The sequence below is a fragment of the Lampetra planeri genome, chromosome 34 (genome assembly GCF_965212315.1).
Source record: "Lampetra planeri chromosome 34, kcLamPlan1.2.h2, whole genome shotgun sequence".
NCBI classification, from domain to species: domain Eukaryota; kingdom Metazoa; phylum Chordata; class Hyperoartia; order Petromyzontiformes; family Petromyzontidae; genus Lampetra; species Lampetra planeri.
Window position 1 is genome coordinate 438082 of NC_136140.1, and position 27919 is coordinate 466000.

At 47.8% G+C, this 27919-nt stretch overlaps 1 protein-coding gene across 1 annotated transcript; it reads left to right on the forward strand.

Moving 5' to 3' along the window:
- The first annotated feature begins 371 nt into the window (after positions 1-371).
- Positions 372-16017, forward strand: LOC144730005 (vasopressin V2 receptor-like). Its single transcript, XM_078610446.1, has 4 exons — positions 372-5561; positions 6130-6623; positions 8985-9103; positions 11623-16017. Exons 1-4 carry the CDS (start codon positions 5223-5225, stop codon positions 11919-11921), a joined length of 1251 nt encoding a protein of 416 aa, XP_078466572.1. The 5' UTR covers positions 372-5222; the 3' UTR covers positions 11922-16017.
- The last annotated feature ends 11902 nt before the right edge of the window (positions 16018-27919 follow it).

Genomic DNA, 27919 nt, shown 5'->3' on the forward strand with positions numbered 1-27919 from the left:
GGTGGTGCATCACTTGCCAATAAAGTTAAATGACGTGGCTAAGACGCACTTTGGAACGAGGCCCGGCTACAGCTCCTCTGGGGTGGGGGTGGCGGTAGAGGCGGTGAGTGGGGGGCACCACCTCAATAGAGGCGGTGTGTGGGGGGGCACCACCTCGGTAGAGGCGGTGAGTGGGGGGCACCACCTCGGTAGAGGCGGTGTGTGGGGGGCACCACCGCGTTAGAGGCGGTGAGTGGGGGGCACCATCCCAGTCGAGGCGGTGTGTTGGGGGGGGGCACCATCCCAGTCGAGGCGGTGTGGGGGGGGGGGCACCACCTCGGTGCGAAGGAGAGTGAACTGGGGTCGACCAAAAGGGGCCATTTGGGGGGGGGGCTTACGCCGGCACCCCACTGCTTTGGAGCCTCCTGTGAGATCATTGAGCAAATATTGAAGTAAATCCCCTGTCTGTGATTAACAGACGAATCAAATTAATAATCGGAACCGTAATGCATTATTCAAGTGATCGGTTAGGATAGCTCTCATGCTAAACAAATGCAATAACAATGCAATATCGCTTCACATGGACGGTGCACGCACGGCTTATTCACATAGTGGCATTAGGTGACAAAGAAAATAAACTGTCGACTCCTGTTCATACGTGCATCCTTCCATCACACTGACACGCGCAGCGCTGTGCTCTGTCCCAGCTCCTGTGAGATCACACAGGTGTACGAGGAGCTGCATATATGCGTAGTGACAGAATTGGTCACTCCGTAGCATAGCGCTGGTTGATGGCAGAGAAGGGGATCTGCAGCTGCAGCAGCCCTGACAGCAGGTCACGTGATAAACCAGAGAGATGGATGCAGGGGAGAGGTTACAGAGGGGGCACGTGAGGGCAGCCCGGGAACCCGCTGGTAAGTTCTAGAAGGGAGGCGTGGCGAGGCCACGCTGGGAGGATAAAAGAGCACCCCGAGCCAAGGCTTGGGGCTGTCGCCTGCAGTGGGATCCCCTCGTCGTGTTGCTGGAGTCTTCGCCGCCGCCTTCGTCTGGCCAGGCCGTCTGCCAGCTGTCCTGACTGGGGGCTGTCGTTACTCTGTGTGGACCGTGAAGGCTGTTAATGAATAGAGTGCCTCCTACTCTTCGTGTCTCTGAGTCAGTCACTACACTTGTGTATACACTCGTATAAGTGGATACATTCATGCAAAGTCCACATTCATTTGGCAGCAACTATCCCGCAGGAAAATCAACATTGACTTTTCACAAAGTGGTACTCATTTTATCAACCCTGAAGGGTTGATGGAGTTAATCCCCGACTGGAATACAAATTCGAGATACATTTTTGTTCTCTGTCAGGTAAAGGCGACGAGCTATTTTTTAGAGGTCACTTGGCCACACTTGACAGCTCGTCATATGTGGGAATGTAACGTCACAGACATACATATACAGTGGTATCTCGGTATACGTCGTTAATTTGTTCCAGAAGGTAGGACTTCGACTGAAAATGACGTAAACCAAACGATTTTTTCCCATAAGAAATAAAGGGAAAGGAAATAATCCGTTCCAGAGTATAAGAAATTATATTTTTTGGCATATTATACATTAATGGGGTTGTATAAAATAATTTAGACACTACTTATTACTAAAATGCATACATAAATTAAAATAAATGCATAATTAAATTGAAATAAAATTTAACGTCACTTTACCTTTCTGAGAGGAGTTGATAGCCTACGAGTTCTAGCAAGGGTTGTGCACTGAACGAGATCTACAGGCAGACTGAGGAGCGGCGCTTTGTTTCAGTTGTGAACGGGGTATACGCGGGTATTGTACGCGGTGACTCATCCCGACCCATACAAGTTCTAGCAAGCGCGTCGTATCCCAAGCAAGACGTCGTATCCCAAGACATTTTTCTCGTCAAAACACGACGTATACCAAATTCGACGTATTCCAAAGCGGTCATATACCGAGGTATGACTGTAATCTAAATGCGTGTTTCTAAATGTGGAGGGCAAAACCGGAGGACCCGCAGAAAAATCCACACGACTACTATGGGAAGAGAGGCATGGAAACTCGCAATATACAACAGGCAACGTCAGGGTCCAGGATCGAGTCCACAACCTCCTGCATGCCCGGCGAGGGAGATAACATCTCGCCACCACAGGGCAATCTCTCCGATTGTGGGGCAAGTGCTCGACAACAGCAGCAAGTGGCCCCGATAATCACACTGTGTATATGCGTACACTTCACTTAAATATCAATTTCCCCATTTACTGTGGATTACAAGGGTTCCCTGATTGAATATTAATGTCTGATATGGTCACGCAAAAGCTACCAAATTTGAGCGGTTCAACCAGGTCTCATTTCAACCTGGTCGTGAGACGAATGAGACGTGTAGCAGAATAACTGAAATGTTTGCGTGTGGGAGACGGGTACGTGAAGGAGGTGCATTGTCTGCGTCTTTGTTTTGTGATTTTCCGCAATGACGCAAATAAGAATTGTGTGCCATCTACCATGACAGCAGGCTCACCCCCATCATCAACCTAACATCTCAAGATAATATTTAGCATTGTTGTGGAAACTATAAATAACAAAAGAGATTCGCAGACAATATAAATACAGTATGTCTCTCACATAAACATTTCTAAGTATTTTTATTTTACACAGCCGTTCTGGGAGGTTATATCAGAAGCGTTGGTTCAGTACAAGCAAATTTTGTAAAGGGTATCCTCAATTTAGATTGACCGTGCACCGAGCTCGCCTCTCTCTACGAAGCGCAATTCTCCCCGTGAAAGGAACAAGAAAGGCGCTCCTCCTATCCCTCCTCACCCACCCCTCTCGTCCTCTGCATCCCGGTTCGCTCCTGCCTCACCCCTCCACCCACTTCACCACGGATAAAAGCGCGCGCTCGCAGGACACGGAGGCACAATTAGAGACGGGACGTAGGTCTTCACATTTCCACCACTAGCACCTCCACCACCGCTGTTGTCAACAGCAGCAGCAGCAGGGACGGCAGCAGCCCCCCATGCAGTGGCTTCTCTCAAACGACCGTCTTCTGCGCAATGCCAAGAGGCGACACGCGGACAGAGTTTGAAGCGCTCGTGGAAGATACATTCCTGCTTCAGCGCGCGAGCCGCACGTGCTGCCGTGGGCCCTCTGTGCCCTCGAGCAGGTAAGGGCCACCGGTCACTGCCGTCAACCTGCCTCGATTGCTGCCTGTGATTGCCGCAGTGAAACATTAATTTACGTTGTTAACATTAATATCTGGAGTGTCTTGCAATGGATGGTTTGGTCAGTTGATGTGTAATGGTTGTTTTGCTGGTGCGTGGAAAGTTGAGGCACCAGTGATGGAAAACATCTAAAGCCTTTTAGAAATCAGCGGCGATGATGTCCTCCGTGTTTTTGGGTGTCGCTGCCTGCGCCACCAACACCAGAGACCATCGGCGTGACTGGATGTGGAGGCCCGCTGCTAACGCACACAGGGCCGGTGCTCATACCGCACCCTGTGGGGGTCATTACGGAGTGTCCGTGCCTTGCTCACCTGGCCTCCTGAGTGGACATTGAACATGTCGTTGAACACTCATTGCCTTCATAAATCTTTGTTTTAAGCATCAAAATGATTAATTTTAAACGTACAGACTGGCGCCCCATATACCAGCAAATCACAAGAGTGATACCTTAAAACTGTGATACTCGGGACTCGGCGTAGTGATGGGCTCGTGGTGACGAGGGACTCGTCTGTCCCCTGCCCACACCAGAGGTCTCTCCGACTGAGCGTGAGGAGAGCGTTTCAAGGGGGTTGTTCACGTGTTGCCATGAAGCTCAGGGGGACCCGGGGTCACACCCGAAGCTGGTCACGTCATTCCCCGAGTCTCCGTGGCAATGGGAGCGCAGCCTCGCACGTGGAACCCGCGTGGCTTGTCGCTTCTCTGTAGTCGAGTGGAGAGTGTGCGCGGCTGACTGTTAGCGCGTCGTGAGTTCAGCACCAGCATGATTCTCGTTTAGACCTTCTTAACACATATTTTCTCTTCTGATTAATTTAGTTTATTTTCTCAGTCCCATCTCAGCCTTTTGCTGAATGTGGTGCATTATACATCTTGGATTGATTGAGGTATCCACCAGTGGATTGACAAAGGGCTGTATCTATCCCGGCCATTCTTCGAACACGTGGCAATCGGAGTGTCAAAGTTGCTTCGACAAACGAGGTCAGCAAAAGAGAGTTAAACGGAGTCACGACCTCGCATATGTGGGGATACCATGACATCAAATCAATCTGACCGACGAAGACACATTGATGCAAATATTTAGAAAAAATGTTCCCTTAATGTAAAAAGATACAACCTAATTTAATGTGATGAATCTGTTTAAGAATTTTGGTGACAGAAGTAGCACCTACTTTATACCGATAAATATAAACTTTTAACAAGAATTATATATTTCTTTAAACCACGTTGAGGTGGCCGAGAGGTTCCGATGTCAAAGATGCTGATCCTGCACCGCTGAGATTGTGGGATCATCTCCAGGATGAAGATGCCACCTGAGGTTGAACCGAGTTCTCAAGCGTAGTAAATTGGTGGTCTCAGCCCGGGCAGTGCTACATCCAATTTCGTTTGTCACTTAATTCGGCTACATACCAGCTCTGAAGAATTTAATACATCGGGTTGACTGCCATGCAATGGATGATCCTCTTGTAAACAGGGATTGAGAGAAAGTGCCTCCACGAGTGTGTGGACAGAAGGTGTTCCGCTGGAGAATATCATCAGTTTGGTGACGTCACCGTCTGCAGGCCGGGGTGACAAAGCGTCAGCGAGAGTTACAAACGGATTCTCCGTCTCATCTCAAAACACAATCGGAATAACGCTGGGAAACTACATATTGTATGCGTGCTTGCTTGCCATTTTAAACTGCTAACGAAATGATAGGTACTGTGTCTTCCCTCAGGCTGCTCTGGCTACACATCAGATTCAACCTCGTGAGCAGTCGTGGGGGTACTTAAAGATAGCCTGTCGTACGAATCATAATGCCTACATAATACAATTGATAACACATCACTTTTAAAACTTGAAGTTCCTAAAAGTACATTTTCGCACAATTGCCGTCTGTTACGTTAATCAATCAAGTCTCTTGTAACCCAGTCGGATCCCAGTGCAGTCGCTGCGTTTTCAATAAAAGACGTGGCAGAGTAGAGCCAAACATCCCGAGTCACGCCACGCAAGGGGGCCGGTGGGGAGAGCGTCACGGCAACGATGAGTGACGATTCATTCGTTGGGAACTCCTCGGACGAGAGCGCCAGCGCGCTGGCGAGCGGCGCCTGGTCCTCCGCTACTCCCAACGGCACTGCAGCGCCGCTGGCGAGTCGCCCCGAGCGAGACGAGGCGCTGGCTCGAGCCGAGGTCACCGTGCTCGGCCTCATCTTCGTGCTGGCGACGAGCGGCAACGCCACGCTGCTCGTGTCGCTGTGGAGGAGGCGCAAGCACGCGTCGCGCATGCACGCCTTCCTCGTGCACCTCAGCGTCGCCGACCTCGTGGTCGCCTTCTTCCAGGTGCTGCCGCAGCTCGCGTGGGATGTCACCGACGCCTTCCAGGTACGTGGCGCCAGTGGGGACGACGTGCACGCAGCCCTTTCCCGCTGGTGCATCAGAGCCGAGCCGGTGCAGCTTCATCACGGTACGGGTGGTTTTCCATTCACTCTTTGCCGTGCCGAGCCGCAACCAGATTGTGGTTGCGAGGACACAATCACCGTGTCATCTACAAGTGTGACGTCAACGGCACGGCACAGCTTCTACAGTGGGAAAACAACCTGGCTCCTCCCGAGTCACGCAGGGCTGGCTCGGTACAAGATCCAGGGCAGATCAGTTGTGCAGTGGAAAATACTGTAAGCAAGCAGATTCGAAGGCTGGCTCGGTACAAGATGTGTGGTGTGGCTGCCTTTGTCTCCCTAGTGGCGATGTTTGCACACTGCACCAGGTTTGAGGCCGAGTTGACCTAGTGAAGGCCCATAACCGGTTCATTTAATAAATCGTCACTGGTGTCGACCTTGAGCAGGAATCGAACTCAGGTCACTGGATTCGCAGCGCACACTACCGCCCCCCGCAAATCCACGATGGCCCTCAACGACAACTCACGCCTCCTCCCCCCTTTCCCTCTTGCCAGGCATCCAACGGCGTGTGTAAGGTGGTGAAGTACCTGCAGGTGGTCGGGATGTTTGCGTCCGCGTACATGATCGTGGCGATGACCGTGGACCGCTTCCAGGCGGTCTGCTACCCGATGGTCACCTTCAAGAAGAAGCGCTCGCGCTGGAACGGCCTCGTGTGCGCCGCGTGGGCCACCTCGCTGGCCCTCAGCACGCCGCAGATCTTCATCTTCTCGCTGAGCGAGTACGAGAAGGGCATCTTCGATTGCACGGCGACGTTCGCGGCGCACTGGGGCGCCAAGGCGTACGTCACGTGGGTCACGCTGGCCGTGTTCGTGCTGCCCACGCTCGCAGTGGTCGTGTGCCAGGCTCAGATCTGCCGCATCATCCGCCTCAACCTCTACGTGAAGACGCACCAGGGCCCTGGCGAGGAGGAGGCGGCCGGCGGGGACGAGCGCCGCGCCGGGGGGCAGCTCATGCCGTCGCGCGCCAGCAGCGTCACGGGGATCTCCAGGTATCGCACGCACTTTAAACAGCCGGTGATTTATTATCATTTTTATCTCAACAGATTCGTCGACAACACGTTTGGAATGCCTCTCACTTCTCTGATCCCAATGCATCGACGCTTTGTTTGGCCGTCGGGGCACGCAATGGTTTGGGCAATGGTAGCGAACGCGGGGATAACAGTAAGCCAAGCTTAAGGATTGTCATACTTCAGTTGCACTCGTGCCTGCGAGCTCGCCGTTCCTTAACACACCGCATGTTATCTGCGTCTGTAGCAACGCCTGTTTCACTGTCAACGTGCACCCAGTACCACGCTTCTCTGGTTTGAGCTTCAAGTTAGCCTCCTAAAGTGGAGAAAAACTGCTGTTCCAATATGCTACCGAATACAATATCGTCCAGCCACTGCGGATACACGGCACGATTCCCCAACGCACACCGATCAACAACACCGGTTCCGTCAATTGCTCAAATGTTGGAAAAACATCAATTCAAATAACCCAGCCGGGATGACAAGCAGTGTTGTGTTTAAGTTCTCACATCTAAAGCACTTAACTCGAACGTACAGAAAATAAACTGACAGCGCATCAACTGGTTTGCCGATTGCGAGGCAATGGATAATGCGTTGGCGAGAGTGACTTTTAGAATAGGGTTTCCCCTTTGTTCTGGCAACAAAACAGGTGTTAAGATGTTAAAACACCAAACTGATTTTTTTACAAGGAATCATGTCTGCATTAACCATTACTCTGATAGTGCGTTGTCTTTGTGCTGTACGCCTTTTGCTTCCTCTGGTCTAACACCGTTTTGAGACTAGGTTCAAAAGAAAGCTGTCTCTGGTGTGGACCAATCAGTTTAAAAGATAATGCATATATTATCAGAGTACGTGTTTTGTTTGCATTCTGACCACAAGTATTGTGGTTAATGCAGACATGATTCCTTGTAAAAGGTTTCAGTTTGGTGTTTTAACATCTTAACACCTGTTTTGTTTCCAGAAAAAAGGGGAAAACCTATTCTCATATTTTGGTACTGGCAAAGGAGGCCCCATGATGAGTGACTTTGTTGAGCCCACGGTAATCAACAACACGGCAAAGCGTGCTGCCATCGCCTGTCTCAACCAACACCACGGGAGCTCCCCATGGCCTGGAGGAGGCTGAAGTAAACCCAGCCTCGAAGTTTTTTGTAAACTCCGGCGGACAACCGCCTTTTCTGGAACGCGCGTTCGATATGCATTTTGGCGACCGCGCATTTCACCGCCTGCGATTGTTGCCGTAGTCACATTGTTGACGGTTGAGCACGAGGGCCACGACCGCTACTGAGAGCCTCCTTCTGGTGGACGGGGAGACGCACGCGTTGTCCACGACTCACTGGACTTCCCGGAGGGATGTGGGGAGCGCGATGAGAAACAGCGCGGGGAGCCAGGGATTTGGGTTCGCCTTGAGGGTTCCGGTGATGCACTGCATCGCAGCGTTTAGTTGGACATTCACAGGTTGAGTTAGTTGGACATTGACAGGTCGAGTTAGTTGGACATTCACAGGTCGAGTTAGTTGGACATTGACAGGTCGAGTGCGGCTACGTCGGGTCCATTCTTCTTGGAGTGGAGGATGGCAGCCTTCACGTGGCCCACTCTTTTAAGTGAAGATCACGACCCATGCCGTCATCAACCCGGTGACCAAATGTCGATTGAACATAACTGCAGATTGTAGGAGAACCCCTTAAATTTAAGAGCAGTAAAAATCAGAAACAACAATTGTCATGTGCGAGTGATGAAATCAAAATCCATAAAAATCCCATGCCCACTGGCAGTCAATGATCTGTGCGCTGCTGGGCGGTGTAGCTGGACGCTGGATGTGAAACGCAGCGGGCAGCCAGAGCGGCGAACAAGCCGCGCAGGACGCACTCGGCCGCTCGAGCAAAACACATCGAGTGGGCTTTGTGGCCGTCGAGTGGGTGACACGAAGCGCTATTGTCACGCACGGCACTCGACGCAGTCACATCTGCCGCTCCCAGCGCAATCAGTATTCCGCAAGCAACCCCAAAGGCTCCCTGCCAAGTTAACATTTTTTTTTTACAAAGCTCAGTCGAGTTAAATCAGATTAAAGGGTGTTATTTAATACCACGTTTTCATTAGTCGCATTATTGCTAATGGCAATTTAATCCACCAGGGGTCTCCCCAATATTAGTGATTTTAATGATCACCGATTCAGGCTTAGACTTGTGTACGATTAAATGTGTTTACATATTTAAAAAAAGCTATGATAATTTAAATTACTTTGTCTACCTACACACGTACGTACGCAACGGGAAAAGGAGGGATGAACCTCGTGGTGGTTGTTGTTGTTGGGATCGTGTTCCTCCCTGTGTGCCACGCCCCCAGGGCCATGATCAACACGGTGCGTATGACGCTGGTGATCGTGCTGGTGTACGTGGCGTGCTGGGCGCCGTGGTTCACCGTGCAGCTCTGGTCGGCCTGGGACAGCAAGGCTCCCAAGGAAGGTGAGACAGCGGACGCCACGTCCGAGTCGGTCAGAAACAATTCTCACGCGGTTTCAGATTTTTCTGAAATCTCACAACGGTTTTGCGTGCACCTGACCAAGGAAAAAAAATAGACTTGAATATCAAGTAAAAAAAAGCAAAACATCCATTAGTATAAACTCTTACTGCAGATTTGCACCATTTTTGCCTTCGAAAAACTCGCTAATTTATCGCAGATTAATGTATCGAACTTGTCAAGCGTCGTGCTTTCACTGCATATCATCCTCCCGTACCCAGTGGGACACCGCGGGACACCGCGTCGGTGCGACATTTTTCCACGGATTATAAAACTAATCCCGAAGTGGCTTATATCGCATGTGTGAACGTATAGCAGCAGCCTAATAATCTAAGCGCATGTTGATTCTTAATGTGGCGGGGAAACTGGAGGATCCGGAGAAAAATCAATGCGACCACTGGGAGGCAGAGAACAGACTCCAAATACTGTATACAACAGGCATCGTCGGGGTTCAGAATCGAATCCACGTACCAGGAAAATGAGATAACATCTTGCCACTGCTCTGCCGTGTGTGGTGTTGATGGTGTCGCTGGTAGAGCCTGTGTTTTTACAACCCTGCTGGTGCACTGCATGAGAGTGTACGCGTCTCTTATGCAAAGGTTGACATAATTGTACTCAGCTACTGAGCGCACATCCTGGCAGATATAAGTGCTTTTGGAATTCTGTGTTTATAAAACATTTTTAGGCCGACAGTTCATTAATCTTTCAATTCCTATTAAATGTCTTCACTGGTTCAGAAACGGGCGGCGTGAATGTGTCAAGAGGCGATTGCGAGGCTGCACGGTGATTTGAGACAGACACCTGTTCGCAGGAGCGTGAAAGCATCGCTGGTGTGTGCTCGATTAAAACCTTTCAAACAGCGAGGGCCAATAACTTGCAATTACACGCGTGGGCAGCCTGGCTCTTTCCCTCGTGCAGTCAATGATTGCTCGTGATTTTCATCTGTGCTCAGTTTACTTTCACTTAAAGGCTGACATTATTGCATGGCAATTACAGTTGATGTAATTGCACAAACATGTATGACTCGCAGCAGCTTAGTGGGAGGCAGGTAACTAAAATAGAGTTCGACTCGAAACTTTCACATCACATGATTGAGGATGAACCCAAGTAGATGCTGCACAACCGCCTGCTGTTGTCGCATTGGTACGGCGCTGTAGTGATCACGTTAGCCCCAGTTCGCATGGTCGGTAGCCGGCACGCTTGGCAAGGGAAAGTCTCAAACTCCTCGCAGCACCAGCTCCCAGATCTCCGTGTCCCCCCGCCGCTGGCTTCCCAGTGATTGTCATTTCTGGGGTTGGCACCCGGAATTCTGTTTGGCTCCCACGCTGGGCTAAGCTAAATGATTGTGTGGCAGATACTCATAATAAAGGTTTTTGGGTTAGATCGCGTTATTTATAAATGTGTCGCAACCCTCCACCACCCGACACGGCCAATCAGTAAAAAGTGTGTCACGTTGACAAAGGAAAAATAGTTCACTACTTTAGCCCACCGGTGACCCGAGTTCAATCCACGGCCACAGCTACCGTCAGTGGTGAGCGATATCTGAACCAGTTCTGCAACCACCACCCCGGCTTAACCAACCCTCACCGACCAGCGTGGTGAAGTATGATCAAAATAAACCTCGTGACTGACACGTCATAGGGAGACCTTCATCCAGCAGTGGATTGATACAGGGCCCTACATTAGTAATTATTATTGTATATACTTTTTCAGGCAGGGCAGGGCCTAACATCAGGCAGAGGCTTCGCCACCACCACCACCGCGGGTTTCGTGCCAGCATGGTTCAGTCCCAAGCTGCCCCATCGCCCGGCTGCAGGCGTGCACTGGGGATAATCACGGATGCACAGAGAGTCTCACGTGAATGGCCCATGACACGTGGCTTATTGCTCTATTCATCAGCTCACTCTGGTGCCGTTCCAGCAGAATCACCATCTATACATCACTGCCTTGATTCCTAATAGTAGAGGCCTCCCATTTGCATTGCTTAAGGTGGCATTTTTGCCTTCCCTTTCTCCCTTTAGAAACATCCATCTAGCCACATGCGGTGCCGTGGTTTCATGCACTAAAAACACATTCTTCGCTTTTCGACATAAAAAATTATGAGCTCATCAAGATCCACTTACCAGGGTAGCCTGAAAGCGCATTCGTATGCAACGCATTCCAAGTTGTGCATGGAACGTGAATCCAGAAAGGAGCCCGTAGTTTTATGGATTAAATGTCTACCCATCTATTTATATTACACTCAATTGCTGAGTAAAAAAAAACCTTCTTGTCATGGTGGGGGAGGGGGGAATCTTTCGACCCTGACAATGATTACCCGTATTATTTAATTACGTTTAATACCGCGGTCATGCACGCGGGTGGCAGTGGTGGCTGAATGAGTCTCAACACGGTTTCGGTGCAAATCGAAGACGGAAACGCCTCGTCCGCCCTGCTGCTCTCTCTGTGTTCGTCTCGTGGCCAGGCCCCACGTTCGTCATCATCATGCTGCTGGGAAACCTCAACAGCTGCACCAACCCCTGGATCTACCTGTGGTTCGCGGGGGGGCTGCCCCCGGGAGGCTGCCGGGGGCTCGTGCCGCACGCCCGCCCACCGGCGCCAGACTTCAACGTGGACGAGTCGGTGATGAGCACAGCCACGTTCCGCGAAGATCGCGACGACTCGCTGCGTGGCGGAGACACCCCGACCCCCCCGCTCGCAAGCCTGCCGCCCTCGCAGGCGCAGGCTGCCAGCTCGCCGCACGCCGTGTCCTGCCTGCCCTGAGCCACCGTCCCTGACCCCCTCCCCGAGGAGTGACCACATCGGCGGCTCCCCTGGACACCACCGACCTCCCGCGGGCTTCTCCTGGGCGTCGCCGTTTGCCTTCACAACCCTTCTGGGGATCTGCCGGACGCTGCCTCTGCATTTCCTTCCCCGAGCGCCTCTTGAGTCAGTAGCGTGGCGCGGTTGACACGCGTCCTGGTGTAAGGATTAAGTTTTCTGTCCCAGGGCCATCCCCTACCCCCCCCCCCCCTCTTGACAGGCCGCTGCCCGGGCCGCTCCGACCCACGCACCCCGATTCAACAGTTCCACCACCTGCGCGCTCGATTGCTGCACCGCAACCTCGACAACTCCTGCCGTGAGCGGCCCCAGGGCCCCTGGCGCCTGCCCCAGTGCGCGTCCCGCGGCCTGAACCTTTCCCCGCCCACCCCGTGCACCGTGCGGCGGCTTCCAGGGTCGCGCCGCACTCCCTCCCCTCGGCCCCGCAGGCTGTCGGAGCCCGAGCTGCGTTTCACACCACTCTCATCCTGCTCCTCCCGGTTGCCCGTGCCCAAGTGCCAATTGCCACGGCTCATCATGCGTGGCATCAGCGTGTCCAATGGTTGGTTACTTTGCATTAGCAAAACGTGGAGACATCCTTTATGTCAAACTTAATGGCTTTCGACGTTTTTTTGTTTTCCACTCGGTGTAGGTCCCGATGCCGCGTTGCCCGGGTCCCCGTGCGCGCCTCCGCTCCCCCAGGCGACCCAGTCCGCCGGAGCGATGCTGTCGTGGCAGCGCGCTCCGCTCACAGCGGCAAGATTCAACATTCAAATCCTGGCTACGGCTGACCCAACCTAGCGTCCCCATGGGGTCAATTAAATAGCAACAGTCTCGTAGGAGACACGGGTGCTTGGACTGTGGATAAACTGTTCACAGTCATAAATTGAACGTGTAATATCCACCGTGGCTCGGGACTGACTCTCTGACCATGGACCGGAACTCGGTGCCTTCGTAGCCACAGCAGCTGCAGCAGCAGTCGTACATTTTTAGGCACAAAGATGGCGTGGAGGCAAAGCGAGGTTCGAGCCAGTAGTCACCATCAGCAGTTTCAGTTGTCTGATTTAAATTGTCTCACTGTAGACCATATAGTGAACTGGTGTAATCTGTGATTGCACAGAGGGATTAAGGTTTGTTGAGGTAATTTCTCACAGAAATCGCCGAGCAGCTGTGGGAGTTGAGCCAGCAACTGGCTGAGTGCGGGCGAGTCGATGCCAGGACGTGCAGGACTTTGGAAGTGGAGACGAAAAACTACGGACGAGTTTCCAGCAAAGTGCTCACCCTTCTGAATTAAATTAAGGCTGCTCAGCCGCATGTGATATTAAGTTTTTGAATCGGTACAATGTTTATTTTCATAGCGTAGCTTCCGTACGTATAATTGTTCAGAGAAATGGTCTTTAAAAAAATATCGATCGAACACCTATGAAGGCCAAAACGGTACACGAGGGGGTGGGTGGCCAGCACCACGCCCGACCGCCTTTGTCTCCCTAGTGGCAATGTTTACACACCGCACCAGGTACTCATTTGAGGCTGAGTCGACCTAGGGGAGGCCCGGGACCGGTTCAGATAATCGTCACTGGTGTTGGCCGTGAGCGGGAATCGAACCCGTGTCGCTGGGTTCATAGTGCAGCGCGCTAACCGCTACACTACCGCTCCCCACATATACACACACACATACACACAGCAACGCGCACACACACACACAGCACGCACACACACATACACACACACATACACACACACATACATACACACACACAGCACGCACACACACAGCACGCACACACACACATACAAACACACATACACACACATACAAACACACACACACAGCACGCACACACACACACACAGCACGCACACACACACACACAGCACGCACACACACACACATACACAGCACGCACACACACAGCACGCACACACACACATACAAACACACATACACACACACACATACACACACATACAAACACACACACACAGCACGCACACACACACACACAGCACGCACACACATACATACACACACATACATACACACACACAGCACGCGCAGTCGTTACGTTGCACTGCATTAGGCCCAGGGGGAAGACCAACAAACATCTTGTGTAGTTGAAGCTTGTGGCAAAAGATTAAATAGTGAATTAGAAGTCAAACAAATACAATAACAAATAAAGATACACGTATCTTTATTGGTTATTATTACACTATTTTATTAGTTTCTTTATTTGTTTGAGTAACTTTTTGAGCGAACTTAATTCGTACGTGTGGTGCCGTACATCAGAACACAAATGCAAGAATTGTAAAATGTGAAAGCCAAAAGTAACGTTAACGGAGACTAGTATTGTGATAATGTTATGGTGAACTGTAATATATTATGTTACTGTAGAAACTAATGCGACAACCCTCATGCCCCCCTCGCGAGCACTGTGAGCCTTGCTTCACCACAGCAAGTCACTCGGTGGTGCCATGGTCGCCACAGTGCCGTGACTCAAGCGTCGTGCGCGCACACAGAATGATGTGTGAGTCTTGTGGAAGCGGCACGGCTCATTATGTCTCTAAATGGCCACGTGAATGCACGTTGCACCTCCTGCTCTTGCTGATTGTCCAACAGCACTCACGGAGAACAGATCAATTGTTCGAAGTCAACGCTAAGTGACGTGATTACCAGTTGCCGTGTGCATTTGTTGCGATGGGTGTTGTGTGTTCCCCTTTCCCTGTGTAATCGCTCGTAAAATAAGGACTGAGGGTTGTGCATTTGAAGGCTGCGGACAACATTCATTGTCCACTTGTGAAGAGATGGAAATTGCCAGGCCACTTCGCAGCACTGTGCATCTACAAACGCTTTTAAACATTCACAATATTGCAGGCTTATATTGACGACGCTTGGAAAGGTACGAAGAGTAACGCCGTTATGCTCTGCCCTCAGTCCGCCTTATTTTGCAATCATTCGTCTGGTGAAATAATAATGGCAACAATTTCTGTAGCGCCACAACACGGGGAGCAACGCTCTTCACGTCAGCCGAGCTGCCATCCGGTCTCTAAAGCACAGCGCTTCGTATTTCATGACTGTTACTATTTACTGTGGAACCAGGGCACTTTGCAGAATTCAAAAGCTGATAGAAATCACAATATTATTGTAAATCTGCTTACTCCGAGAAACCATTTGACTCTGCTGTTGTGTGTCATTTCCCTGCAAGCGACGCCCGAGGTGGGCAGTGAGTGATCATCACATTTGTTAGTTGACGCTGGGTGTCTCTGAGCCGAATCTGACCACGTCAGCGGAGTCCAGACACCTGTGCAACACCCACAGGGGCTCTGCCCATGCAGAGGGCAGCACCGCCGTGTGTAAAGGGTCGTCGTTACTCAATGGTGCACAAGACCACTAGTTGACGGGAGACCAGGAAAGTGAATAACACACTGTTGCCCTCCTCTGCACCCATCAACTCCATTCCGATAATTATTAAATGTTGTGTGGATAGGAATGAGAAAGTCACCGCCTGAACTTTCCCCTTTTAAAGTGTGCAGAAAAATGTGTATTTTTAAAGAAAGCTGACTTACAGACGATACTAGTTTTAAAATAATTGTTTTAACATCACACTAACATTACGCCTTGGATGTAACGTGAATATAACTGCTATTTTTAAAAAAATGTTTATTAAACATTAACTTGTAACATTAAAATGTAAATAGGATAATCGAAGTTTTTTCTAAATGCTCATTTCAGTTAATGAATTTTTATTAAAACTCACGAAGAAACATTGATCATTAAGGTACAGTTTTTGCTCTGTCGTTCCGCTAAATAAGTTTTCTGAACGTAAAACTGTAAAGCATATCTTCTGTAAAGCATAAGTACAGCGAAACTTTAAGGTATATCTTCTGAGAATTGCTGAATCTTGCTGAAAATGGTTGTAGTATTTTAGTGCATGCAAAACTCTGTAAAATGAATGTCTTGAATCGTAAACGGTTTCCTTGTTGTTATCAAGTCCCAACCAGCCATGTGCGTACATAGTCGTAGTCTTGTGGATTACATATTAATTAAAGCTGTTAGATTATCCATGCACAAATGACGAGTGGACTAGTCTGAGTGGATCTCTTCAAAATACATGCCATGGGCCCAGATATTGCTCATCCCATTGTGCTGTCGCTATACCGTAGTGCATCAACGCAGCCTGTGTTGACTTATTTGTGAGTACCGTTGTGTACAGAGCATACACATATACAATGTTTTAGTCAATCCATTTCTGGATTAGGGCCTCCTTATGCCACGTAGGTCGTTGGGGTTATTTGACCATACTTCACCAGTGCGGGTTGTGAAGACAGGGAGCATAGATGTGGAAGCAATGGATTTGCTACACTGCGTTTATCTGCCCGCCACGTAGCCCAGCAGCCGGTAACACTGCTTATGCCCATCTATCCAGGCTAAACTTTACTTTGCTTTTGAAAATCTGATGAGATTGTCATAGTAAACTGGTGCGTTATGTTCACCTTAATGGTGATGCAATGTTTAAAAATTCAAGCCAGTCACGTATGGAATCAGCTAAATTATTTGACAAGTGATGAAAATCATACTAGCTCTTTCTGAAAGGAAACCATCTCCGTGAGTGCTGCATTCAAAATATCTACATCTGCATCTTTGAACAGCTTCTCATGTCTGCACCATCAAGGGGCATTGGTTAAATGTAAATATCAGTACTGCGTTGCGCATGCCATGGTCGATGTGTAAGTCTCGCTGCATGAGGAGGCACGCTCTAAACGGATGTAAATATCAACGGAGACCTGTTCTTGCCCCCCCTCCAGCCTATACAAATGTTCTTTCTACATTTTATGGCAGTTTAAACCAATTGTTCATCATCTTTATTAAATATCATCAACAGGCTAGCTACATTACCTCACTGGGCTGTGACAATGGCCTATTTAAACAAACAACCCATGCTGCTCCATTGTAACGGCACATGCGCTCGCTTGCCAAGGAGGGATGGGGAGCAGGCTTGCAAGATGGAAACAGACGACACGAGGAGGCGACAATTAGGCCTGGGATCAGTTTTGGGGCCTTCAGATGAGTTGTACCTTGATGGTGGCCTGAGAACGTTTTCTCAGCTCCTTGACCTTGACCTCAGGTGTCCCCATCCAGAGGAGTTAGATGACTTGGGTGTTTAAACTGGTCTCGTGAAATATCACATTTTTATAACTTTAATAACCTTTATAAACGTTGACTGAGTGCAAATTTCTAATTAAACAAAAATTCACTGTTTTCGAATATTTAGAATTTGGGGGGGTTTATTCAATGAAATGTATAAATTTTGTTTCAAGAGCGTTTATCAGTTTCTGCACTCAAACACTATCTTTGTTTACTGAGGCCAAGAGAATCTGTTCTTGACTGGCCCTTACTCTGGCTGTCGTCCTCACTCTACAGGATTTTGGGCTTCAACTCAGCATTTACCTCGTGGGTCCTGGCCTTGAATCCAAGACTGCCTCTGGAATACATGTGATGCATCTAAGGTTTCCACCTGCCGCAGTTCGATCCTGACAATCTAAGAATTGATTATTGTGTCCAGATCAGAATTTCCACCTTTGAGGTACAAACATCTGAGACATATCATGGGAAGACATTGTGTGTGAATGCAATGTCCTTAGTGCTGCATCATTATGCAACTGATAAAAACGGATAATTTAATGTCGTGGGATTTTCTCAGCGCAGGCGGCCAGCTACCGTACCTTAAAAAGAGGATGATTCTGAAAAGACTGGAACACGTAGCAACCCTATTTCAGAATCGGGATTATATAAATGACACAAACATGCCTTAGCGCAGTCTCTTATGTGTGGCGCTCAAGCTCGCTGAACATATTTGCAGTCCTTGATGATGCCACAGTCACTGCTAATGGTGGCCTTCACTTGGCAAGCGGTTTGCGAGGGAAGCCTTACTCTGTGCGTGTGCAGGAGTCTCATCATCATTGCTCAAGTATAGGGCAGCGATCATTGGTCCTAAGCAAGTGGTAGAAACTCCACATTCCTATGTCAGGGAAAACTTTATCCAGAGTAGAACCACTGGTGACTTCCTCCAAATTGGTACACATATACAAATTTAAACTTGTAACACGCATGGTAACGTATCCGCTCGCTCTCAAACGACTCAGATGCCCGAGTTGGAACCACAGCACCAGCGGGAATGACAGCCACGTGGTGAGCCAGCATCAATCATCTCTTCCCAGATCACCAGTCCTCTATATATGAAGAGCGGTGAACCAACTTGGATTTGAACCTACAACCTTCTGTTTTCGAGTAAAACGCTCATCCAGAAGGTGGCCCGTGCGAAATGCATATCAGCACAGAATTGTGTATGACAAGACTGCCTCTACCTGGAGAGTAACACATGCAGCCACACGCCAAACATATTCAAACCCGTCTGGCTCAGTCCATGTATGCACCCTTAGAGTACTACAATTGGCAGTTATCTCTTCGTGCGCCTGAATGCCATCTTTAACACCGACTGGCTGCTCTTTTTAAATCCTTTATATTAAGTTCGCTTGCTTGCTTACTTGCGTGCTTGCTTACTTGCGTGCTTGCTTGCTTGCTTACGACCGTGCAAATCTTTCGGTCGTTTTTTAACCCACTTCCCGTGATCCAATCGAGCTGACATTTTGCACACAGACTCGTTGTGCGTGACAATTTATTTTCGTGAAAATTTTTTTCCAAAATTTTACACTTTTTAGGAAAAAATAAATTATATTTAATTACCAATTGCTTAATGGTGGCAGGCAATCATCTGACCCATAGGTGGCAGCCATCTCAAGCCAGGGGACGAGAGGACTCTAGCCGCCATGCATATAAAGGATTTATAGTGAAAAACTTTGTTTTTACGGGTTAATTTTTTCATATTAAGTTGCTGAACATACTCCACTGCTAAGTATCAAGAAGTACCGTCGCATATTTAAAAAATATATATATTATTCACCGTAACCACTTTTGCGTGCTGGTGGTAGACACTTAAATTGTGAAAGTGCCCTGTAAATTGTTGCCATTCGGACAATTACGCAGCGAGCAGGCTTCGCAAATCATGGGCAATTGTTAATATATTGTAAGACTTTAAAAATTTATTTTGCCACTTTAAATGCAATCCAAATTATCTATAATCCTTCATGTGATTTCCTGCATGGACAGCATGAAAAATGGAACGTGGTTATTGTGCTGCCGTTTTCACCGGAACGAAATTGTTGGTTTATGGGTCAGATGGAATTGGCAAAGGTGGCCTGGGCTGAAAAGATAAAGACTGTGAAAAATGGCGAGGAGGCAATAGTCAACGTGGAATAAGGTCAAAGTGTGGAACGAAACCCATGGATTTAAAATAACTGGCGCAGCGGAAGCTGAGATTTACAGCAGCCGCGACAAAGCGAGGTGGGCATGACAGCAACGATGCCGACAAGGTTCTGAAGATAACAATCCGTTACCAATCTGTGTACACAGAGCACAGCGACAAGCCAGACTCAACACTCGAACAACAACAACAAGGCGACAAGGCGACACAGCACACGCGAGAAAATCCGAGGTCTAGAAACAAGGAGATATGGTGATGCTGCGAAAGCACGAATAACAGCGAGATGTTTGTCCTGCGAGTGAAGAGGCGAAGGGCTTCTGCCAAGTGCCGAGCAGCGAGAACCGTCGGCCCTGCGGAGACATTTGGGGCTCCAATTGGAACCGATGGAGCCGAACGTTTGAGTTAGTAACGTCTACACTACTCGACGTCATAAACTAATGGCATTGAGGAATATTTGTTTTTATTTAAAAACAAGGTATTAACCATTCTTAATGTTATAGAATAATCCGCTAGTGCTACAAATTGATTAGCCAAGGGTACAGTGCAGTACTGTACATGGCATTTTCACGTAAATTGACGCAAGTATTTTTTAATTTCGATTTAAAGCTATCGTGACTGCAGGGATTCATCTTCTTGGTTCTTTCGGTAAAGTCACGTAGAAGGGAACTGCTTTAGCGGGTTGACCTTTTAAAAGAACCACATCGCTCCCTGCTCCGCTGCACAATCGCAGCGAGAGTGGAAGACGCCGCACCGCGAACGAAGATTCTGCGTCGTGAATTGATCCCAGGTGGCCCTTGAAGCGTCGTAAACGCGCGTCGCGAAAGGGCCTCTCGTAACCCGATGGCAATGTTTACAAACTTAAAATCAACATTTTTACTGATATTCAAACATACACAAAATGCATACTCAATTGAATGTTAACGTTTCACAAATATACGCTAAAAAATGGGCTTTGAAAACAAAATCCGGACAGATGGAGTAACAAACTCACTCCATCACAGTCCTGCATTGCGCGCGGTGATGATGGTGACGGCATCAGTGGCAGTCACCCTCCTGACTTCTTGACGATGGCGCAAGGGCGAAGGAGGAATCGTCTACGTGCGAAATTGTAACTTACTGCTTCTGCGCTCTCAATGTCTGCAGAGACATTCATAGGCATCTGTGGTTATTCTTAAGAATCTGTGGTTATTCTCAAGAATCTGTGGTTATTCTCAAGAATCTGTGGTTATTCTCAAGAATCGGTGATCTCCAGTGGACGGCTACGTGCTACTTAACAGTGTTGATTGACATAATATCTAAAAGGTGGCCTGCATGTACGGTGGCAGCATCATTTTATATTCTTTGGGTCTTTCGGTAAAGTCACGTAGATAGGTTCAAAGAAAATAACAAAAAATCTACGACGTTTCGATCGCAACACAAGCGACGTTTCGATCGCAAGCGGTTGTCATCAGCAACAACTTTTTTCCTGATGACGATCGCTTGTGTTGCGATCGAAACGTCGTAAAATTTTTGTTATTGTCTTTGAACCTATCTACGTGACTTTACCGAAAGACCCAAAGAATATGAATTCCTGCAGTCACGAAAGCTTTAAGTCAAGATTTAGCATTGTTTTAGTTGATTTAACGAGATGCGAACTCTGGAGATCAAGATCATCAATATGACAATAGCAATATATGAAAATAGAGATAGCAAAAATAGGACATTACAGCAGAAATTGTATTATTAGGACCTGCTGGAAATGGTAACATTACTTGTCAATAGATGCGATCTGCTGGTTCTAGAGAGCCCCAGTGGAATGATTGTGTCCAAGTCTAGAGCACTCACGACGGAGGCTTTAGTGGAGGTTGCGGCCCAACAGCGACACGAACAATCAGGCCCTCTCCTTCCCCAGCCCCATCCCACCTCCGATGCAGCGCTACTGGCTGCCTTGAAGGCGACGTATTAAACACGCGTCTGTAAGCTTTGTCAGACAATTCGTAAGCTCTTAATGGACAAAAAAAGCTTTCAGAGACATGAATAACCACTTAATGTAATTAAAGATCAACACGGTGTTACGCATTTATATAATGGCACAGCGGCATCTTGTTTGGAGTCACAATAGTTATTCGGCTCTATAAATCACTTATCCAACATTGACCATTGAGACACAATGTTCTGAAAGGGGCTGTGTTTGTGTTTACGTTGCTCGCAGAGTGGATGGGCTGAAAGCACAAACATAATGAACTACTTTGTGCTTAGTAATGTGATGTTTAATGCTTCTCATAAAGCCACTATGGTACCATTCAGAAACCTGCAAGGAGGCATTTACATGCACTTCGTGTTCCATGGATGGCGAAGGAGGAGAGCGTTGTTCATGGCAGTGCATATTTAACGGGATGTGCTTTACAAGCTGGGGCTTTTATTTCTTAATGGAATACCACGGAACTTTACATGTGTCTCTCCAACATGAATTAAGCACTTGTCAACCACTTGTGCTTAAAAAAAGAAAGGTCTGTGCATTTCAAACCTTATGTTAGAACTCGACTGTGCACAATTTGTGGTTGGCATGGCCCAGTGGCAATTGTGATCAGTTCTGGGCCAATGTTCATTCATGCCACTCGAACCACGTGGTGGGATAGAGTTCAATGTAAAGCAGTCCGGTTTATTGATAATCCAGTACTCACTTATTGAACTCCAATAATTTGCTCATCAGCCATCGTCCCTTCTCGCAATGTGTCCCTAAAGTCAAATTTCCTTTACAGGCAACATGATTTCAAATTTTGCATTTGTTTTCTAATGCGTGTTCGCCTTTCTCTCCGTGTGGAAGGTGACGCCACAGGCCCGCTATGGAAGTCACGGCAAGTTATTCGGTTCTTTATGATATCCCAGCGCTGTGTTATTCAGCACGCCTGTAATCCAGCACCTTCGAGGCGACGATTGATGGATCACACAAATGTTGCCAAACTCCCTCCCCATGGTGGTCGAGGTGTCATAGAGACAGCCTTCTTTAGGGCCTAGTCTCATCAGTGTCAGACCAGAAAACGCCAAAAGACGAACAGTACAAAGACCATGCACTATCAGAGCATTTACAGCTCGGGTGAGCAAGAAGGCTGCCTCTGGTGTAGGCCAATCGGTTTCAAAGACAATGCATCAAATATTATCAAAGCATGTTTGTTTGCATGTTCACCACAAGTACGTGTGGTTAATGCAGACTTGATTCCTTGCAAAAAATTTATATTTGGTGTTTGAACATCTTAACGTCTGTTTTATTGCCACAAAGGGTAAAACAAATTCTTATTTTTTCATACGAAATTAGTCCACTTTGCTTGCTTAAACAAATGCTGCTTAGACAATATTGGTCCGGAAAGCCAAAAGACCAAAGGACTAATGTATTTTGTATTTGTCTGTGGAGAACAAAGAACAGAGGTCTGCCTTTATCTGCTATTACCGATAATCCTCCACAACAATTGGATAATGATCTTTGTAATTGCGGGAGTGATTTGGATGTTCCACCAAATGCTGCTGTTGTGGACACCCCTTGTCCGATAACAGGATGACGACACATTGTGAGAGAAAGTTATTGTCATTGCCAAAGTTGTTCTCTTTAAGAATGCGAAATGTTCAATGCACTTTGCAATTATACACCAAACCTGTTAAACAGTAAAACAATTGGCATGTTTCTTGAAAGGAAGAATATCGCGCAGAGAACATTACATTTTTTATAAATCAAAAACTTACACACGTTAATTGTTTTTATTTGTTCTTTTACAAGACCAAGCATCTCAATTTTAAGATAGTGCCAAAGTAATTTGATATTGATTGAATTTGTTTTTGCTAACATACCAATACATGTATTGGTTTTTGCTGCACTTTTCTCCTAAATACAGCAATCATACAACGTTAAAGCCCACAGTCTGGCTTGCCAGAGCCATCGTATATTGATTTATAATTTAAAAAAACCGGCGACTTGGGGGTCCAGACTTGAGTGACACGGCCCTTTGTCAGGTCTCTCAGAGGCCTAATGATGCTGAATATGGGAAGGATTCAAATTTAAACAGAAAACCCAACATTCGTCAATAAAGCTGTAGCCTTAAAATAAAACATATATACAATCGGTGACAGCAGCATTATGAATAATGTGGAGTTTGCAGGTGAGGGATTTGAAGAGGAAAATAAGGACACCATTCTCCTTAAATGGTCCCGACACCACCGTCACTCCACCAGGTCCTAATCCAGTCCTGGGCCACTTTCAAAATCGCCCTCACCGCCTTCAAGATCCTCATTTGAGTTGACTGCCTACCTCTCCCCTCTCTACTCCCCTCCACCGCACACTCTCCTACCTCTCCCCTCTCATCTCTCTACTATTTACACACTCTCCTACCTCTCCCCTCTCATCTCTCTCTCCTCCCCTCCACGGACTCTCTGCTCCAGCAACCATAGGATGATTAACAAAAATACTGAATTCTGTATGTGTGGGACAGATATGGGAAGGATACAAATTGTCTGTTTATTTTATCATTGTGGAGGTAATTTATTTACTTTGTAATAGGATGTCATTGACCTTATGGGGATAAGTAGAAAGGGTGAAAAGAGAGGAGTAGCATACACTATCAACATCTGCAAGACCATCTTATAATCCCTTGCAGCAAATCTCTGATAGACATTGAGTCACAGCGGAACCTATGACACTGCAGCAGACTCAGGTGGTAGCAAGCAAGGTGAAGGTGCCCAACGTAGACTCGAACACAGAGCAAAGACTGAGATGGTCAGGGCTGTTGCATGGACTTATTCCTTTATTAGGAGAACTCTGTTGATGTTCAATCCATTCAGCTGCACCAATCGGGATGCCTAAATAAATGTGTCAGCCACTATCAACACTTTGTTACTTAACGAAAGCTTAACACGCGTGACCTTATTGTGATCCTATTGATTTGTCCGATGTTCAGTAATATCCTGTGGACATTGTCTCTGCGGTGATTCCACATTGATGGAAATCAGCCAACGGGATCATTATTCAAGGTGGACAAAACCTTGGAAATGTGGTTACATTTGTATGGTGGGTCCCTATCATAAAACAAACCTACACAACAAGGAGTTAAATGCGCGGTCTCTCTGTGGCATCGCAGAGGCGTTGACCCCGCGATGTCTTTGATTCTCCGTGTGGCAATGTGCGGCGCCTGGCTCTGCGAATCTTTCGTCGGTGCAGTCTGAACAACCAGGTGCGGTTCAAGTGCAGTGCACACCTATCAGTTAAATTGCCACGGGTCACGCGGCCGATGGCACTCGGGAACAGGTGATGCCGTCAAAGTGCAATGGATCAATAGTAATTATCCATCCCGATGGAGATTGCTGGGAAATTGCAAGTTGCTTTTGTGAGCTCTGTTGCTACCATGGCTCGACTGGGAAATGTGCTCGCTCCGCTCTCCCGTCCAAGGATGGGTGCATTGCAGTAAATCTGAAGCAGACCGCGACGTGATATATTCATTGCATCAATTCGTGTGCAATTTGTAAGGCCGTGTTGACACATTCTTATTTAATTTAAAGGTTATAACCGCGTATTCATCACGACGTCCTTTTTGCTTCTGTAGTGCTGATACACGGAGACACTTCCTTAAATCGGGACTTTTACTCAACTGGTTCTCTAATCGGTGTAGACGTAATCATCACGAGGTAACCCCCTACACACCGGGCTATTGGAGATCCACCACCCGACCACGCGACCGGACCCACCGAACGTGACCCACGAAATCGACCCCCGATCATCTCCGCCCTTCCCTTTGATCCTGTCCAGCGCGCTACCCCCCTAGTGGCGGATCTGCCGCCACGACACTTCTACGTCTCCACAGCGTGACGGAGACCGCGTGATGACGTGAGGGTTCTGCCTTTATAGTGAGGGCTACTCGCCCCCCCATGTGGAGTGACGTCACCCGCTAATTATTATTAATGAGGGGGGCTGGTCGACGTGGAGTGACGTCACGCGCGGGACACACAGACATCCTTGGCTCATTATAGTGGTGTATTTAGCTTCACAGAGTGCAAACGCTGTTGGCATGCACCTAGCAATGTCAGCATGGGGCAAAGCGCGCTTTGACCAGCACCACGCCCAGTGCCGATGCTCGCACGCTACGCCTAGCACCGAAAGCGAAGTCTACAGCAGATGAAGAACGACTTTCTCTTCCAGTGCTGTGCAGAGCCACGAATAGAATATTGGTCGCTGGAATGGTAACGCAATGCACCAAGATGGCCAGAGCGAGGGAGTTCCAGACTGTGGGGCCAGAAGGGCAAGGAGCGACCCCCCATTGAGCAGATGCTGACGGATGCAGCTCGAAGCCTCCTGGCTTCTGGAGCAGACGGCGTGGGGAGGGCAGCATAGGGCGTGGGGAGTCTATGGGTCTTTGTGTGAGTCTATAGGTCTCTGTGTGAGTCTGTGGGTCTCTGTGTGAGTCTATGGGGCTTGTGAGTCTATGGGTCTCTGTGTGAGTCTGTGGGTCTCTGTGTGAGTCTATGGGGCTTGTGAGTCTATGGGTCTCTGTGTGAGTCTGTGGGTCTCTGTGTGAGTCTATGGGGCTTGTGAGTCTATGGGTTTCTGTGTGAGTCTGTGGGTCTCTGTGTGAGTCTATGGGTCTCTGTGTGAATATATGGGTCTCTGTGTGAGTCTGTGGGTCTCTGTGTGAGTCTATGGGTCTCTGTGTGAATATATGGGTCTCTGTGTAAGTCTGTGGGTCTCTGTGTGAGTTTGTGGGTCTCTGTGTGAGTCTATGGGTCTCTGTGTGAGTCTGTGAATCTCTGTGTGAGTCTATGGGTTTCTGTGTGAGTCTATGGGTCTCTGTGTGAGTCTATGGGTCTCTGTGTGAGTCTATGTAGGGATGTATGTCGAACTTCTTTTGCACGGTACGTAGCCAACCGTGCTAATCGGAGGTGGGGGAGGGAAGGACAACAAACTAAACAACAAACATCCTTATAAACGGGGAGACACACTTCACCTTCGGGTTTTCTGGCTTGAAGTGACACCCGAAGGTGGTTTAATTGAATAATTAGATTTAGGAGGTGGCACAAACTATTATTTGCTAAAGCTCATCTTTCTTCACACACGCGCCTCCTGGGAGGATGCATAACTTGCACTTGAACCCAAGCGTTGTGATGCGCCGATGCGCCCTCTGCCTTCACATTACCAGTCGCTCAGCAAACCCGCGGAGCGCGTTGCCCACGCCTGGAGCTCACGCGGCGGCGGAGAGCGTTGCCGTTTCAAACCGGCACCACGTGCGGTCTCACAGCTGAGGCCTGCCTCATTTGTATTCCCCGTGAGACGAGTGTTGATTGTAAGTTTTATGGCCCGAAGCAATGCTGCCATTGTAAAGCAACGTGAAATCACACTGATATGGACTGGGGGAAAATGAAAACGATTCAAAATGCATTTTGTTCCTAAAGATGGGTGTAGATTGACACGTGGTTTGCAGCCAGAAATTGCGAACATTTGTCAAAATTCTAAAACCTGCGCAGTAGGTAGTGACCACACACTGCATTAATCTTGTTTAGTATGCCTCTGCGATTAACAAAGATGTCATGTAAAAATAAGTTCTCGTCCTATTGGATGTCACGATGTAATAGAGAATTACACAAATATCCCTCTATTTAAGGAATGAAACAGGAGGATTTCTCCACAAATCTGGCTGCCGCCTGATGATGCTAGTTGTAATTACTGGCGAACTCAGATTGTAAATGTTGTGGATTTGCTCTCTAAAACACCAGTGTGCTGTACTAGCCGTGGCAGATCACTGTTACAATTCAGTGGGCTCACAGGACATTGACTTCTCCAAGACAGAGGTTCTCTGCAAGCCATCTGGCTACCATGAGAGATTCGTTCATGAGGCGATCCACATATACAAACACAGAGACACTTTCAACCGAGAAGATGGATTCTGGCTCAGCAATCATTGGAAGGACGTAATAAACCATTTCGGATCTTAACTGATTGTGTTCACGTTTACGGTGATTTTCAGACCGCAGTCCACTCACTGGCATTGACTATATATCTTGTATTCTCCGCAGGGAATGGATTCGTTGCTCCGCTGCAAGTCTCCTTTTACCACTCTCCCATTGACATATTTCGTTGCTTCCTCTTAGTATCTTTCACTCGACGGTCAATGGTATAGTGTATATCAGATTGTATAATAATAAATAGTATAAAATTGTAATGTTTAATACAATGTATAAGGTAATATATAGTATCGTAATTGTATAGTGAATATACAGCAGTGTGATATACAGTAGGGTGGATATAATAATACATAGTGTAATATTACACTATGTATTATTCTAAGGTATAGGGTGGTGTATAGCAGTGGCGGCTCCTGCAAAATCTCTCAGTGGGGGAAAATGTCTGGATGATTTATAAGGATAAGGTCCACCCATGCAAAGGATAAATTAACAGCTTAAGCATGTAAAGGCAAGTTCACTTCTTTAATATTAATGAAAAATAAAGTGACTCTTACAATACATCTTGTTTGTTTCTATACTCACTATAAATACAATCCACTCAAGTTTCTTTTATTAAAGATTCCACTAGGTGGCGACAAATAATATTGTTGGATGCAACGTGCTTACGTATGATGACGTAAGCACGTTAGTGCGAGCCCTCCCGGAAGCCATAGAGAATGCATTGCA

What these genes read in the sequence shown, in the direction of transcription:
- LOC144730005 (XM_078610446.1), top strand. Translation starts at nt 5,223, where the DNA reads ATGAGTGACGATTCATTCGTTGGGAACTCCTCGGACGAGAGCGCCAGC. An exon ending in AGCGTCACGGGGATCTCCAG is followed by an intron (nt 6,624 to 8,984) that starts GTATCGCACGCA and finishes CCACGCCCCCAG; the next exon opens with GGCCATGATCAACACGGTGC. An exon ending in CAGCAAGGCTCCCAAGGAAG is followed by an intron (nt 9,104 to 11,622) that starts GTGAGACAGCGG and finishes TCTCGTGGCCAG; the next exon opens with GCCCCACGTTCGTCATCATC.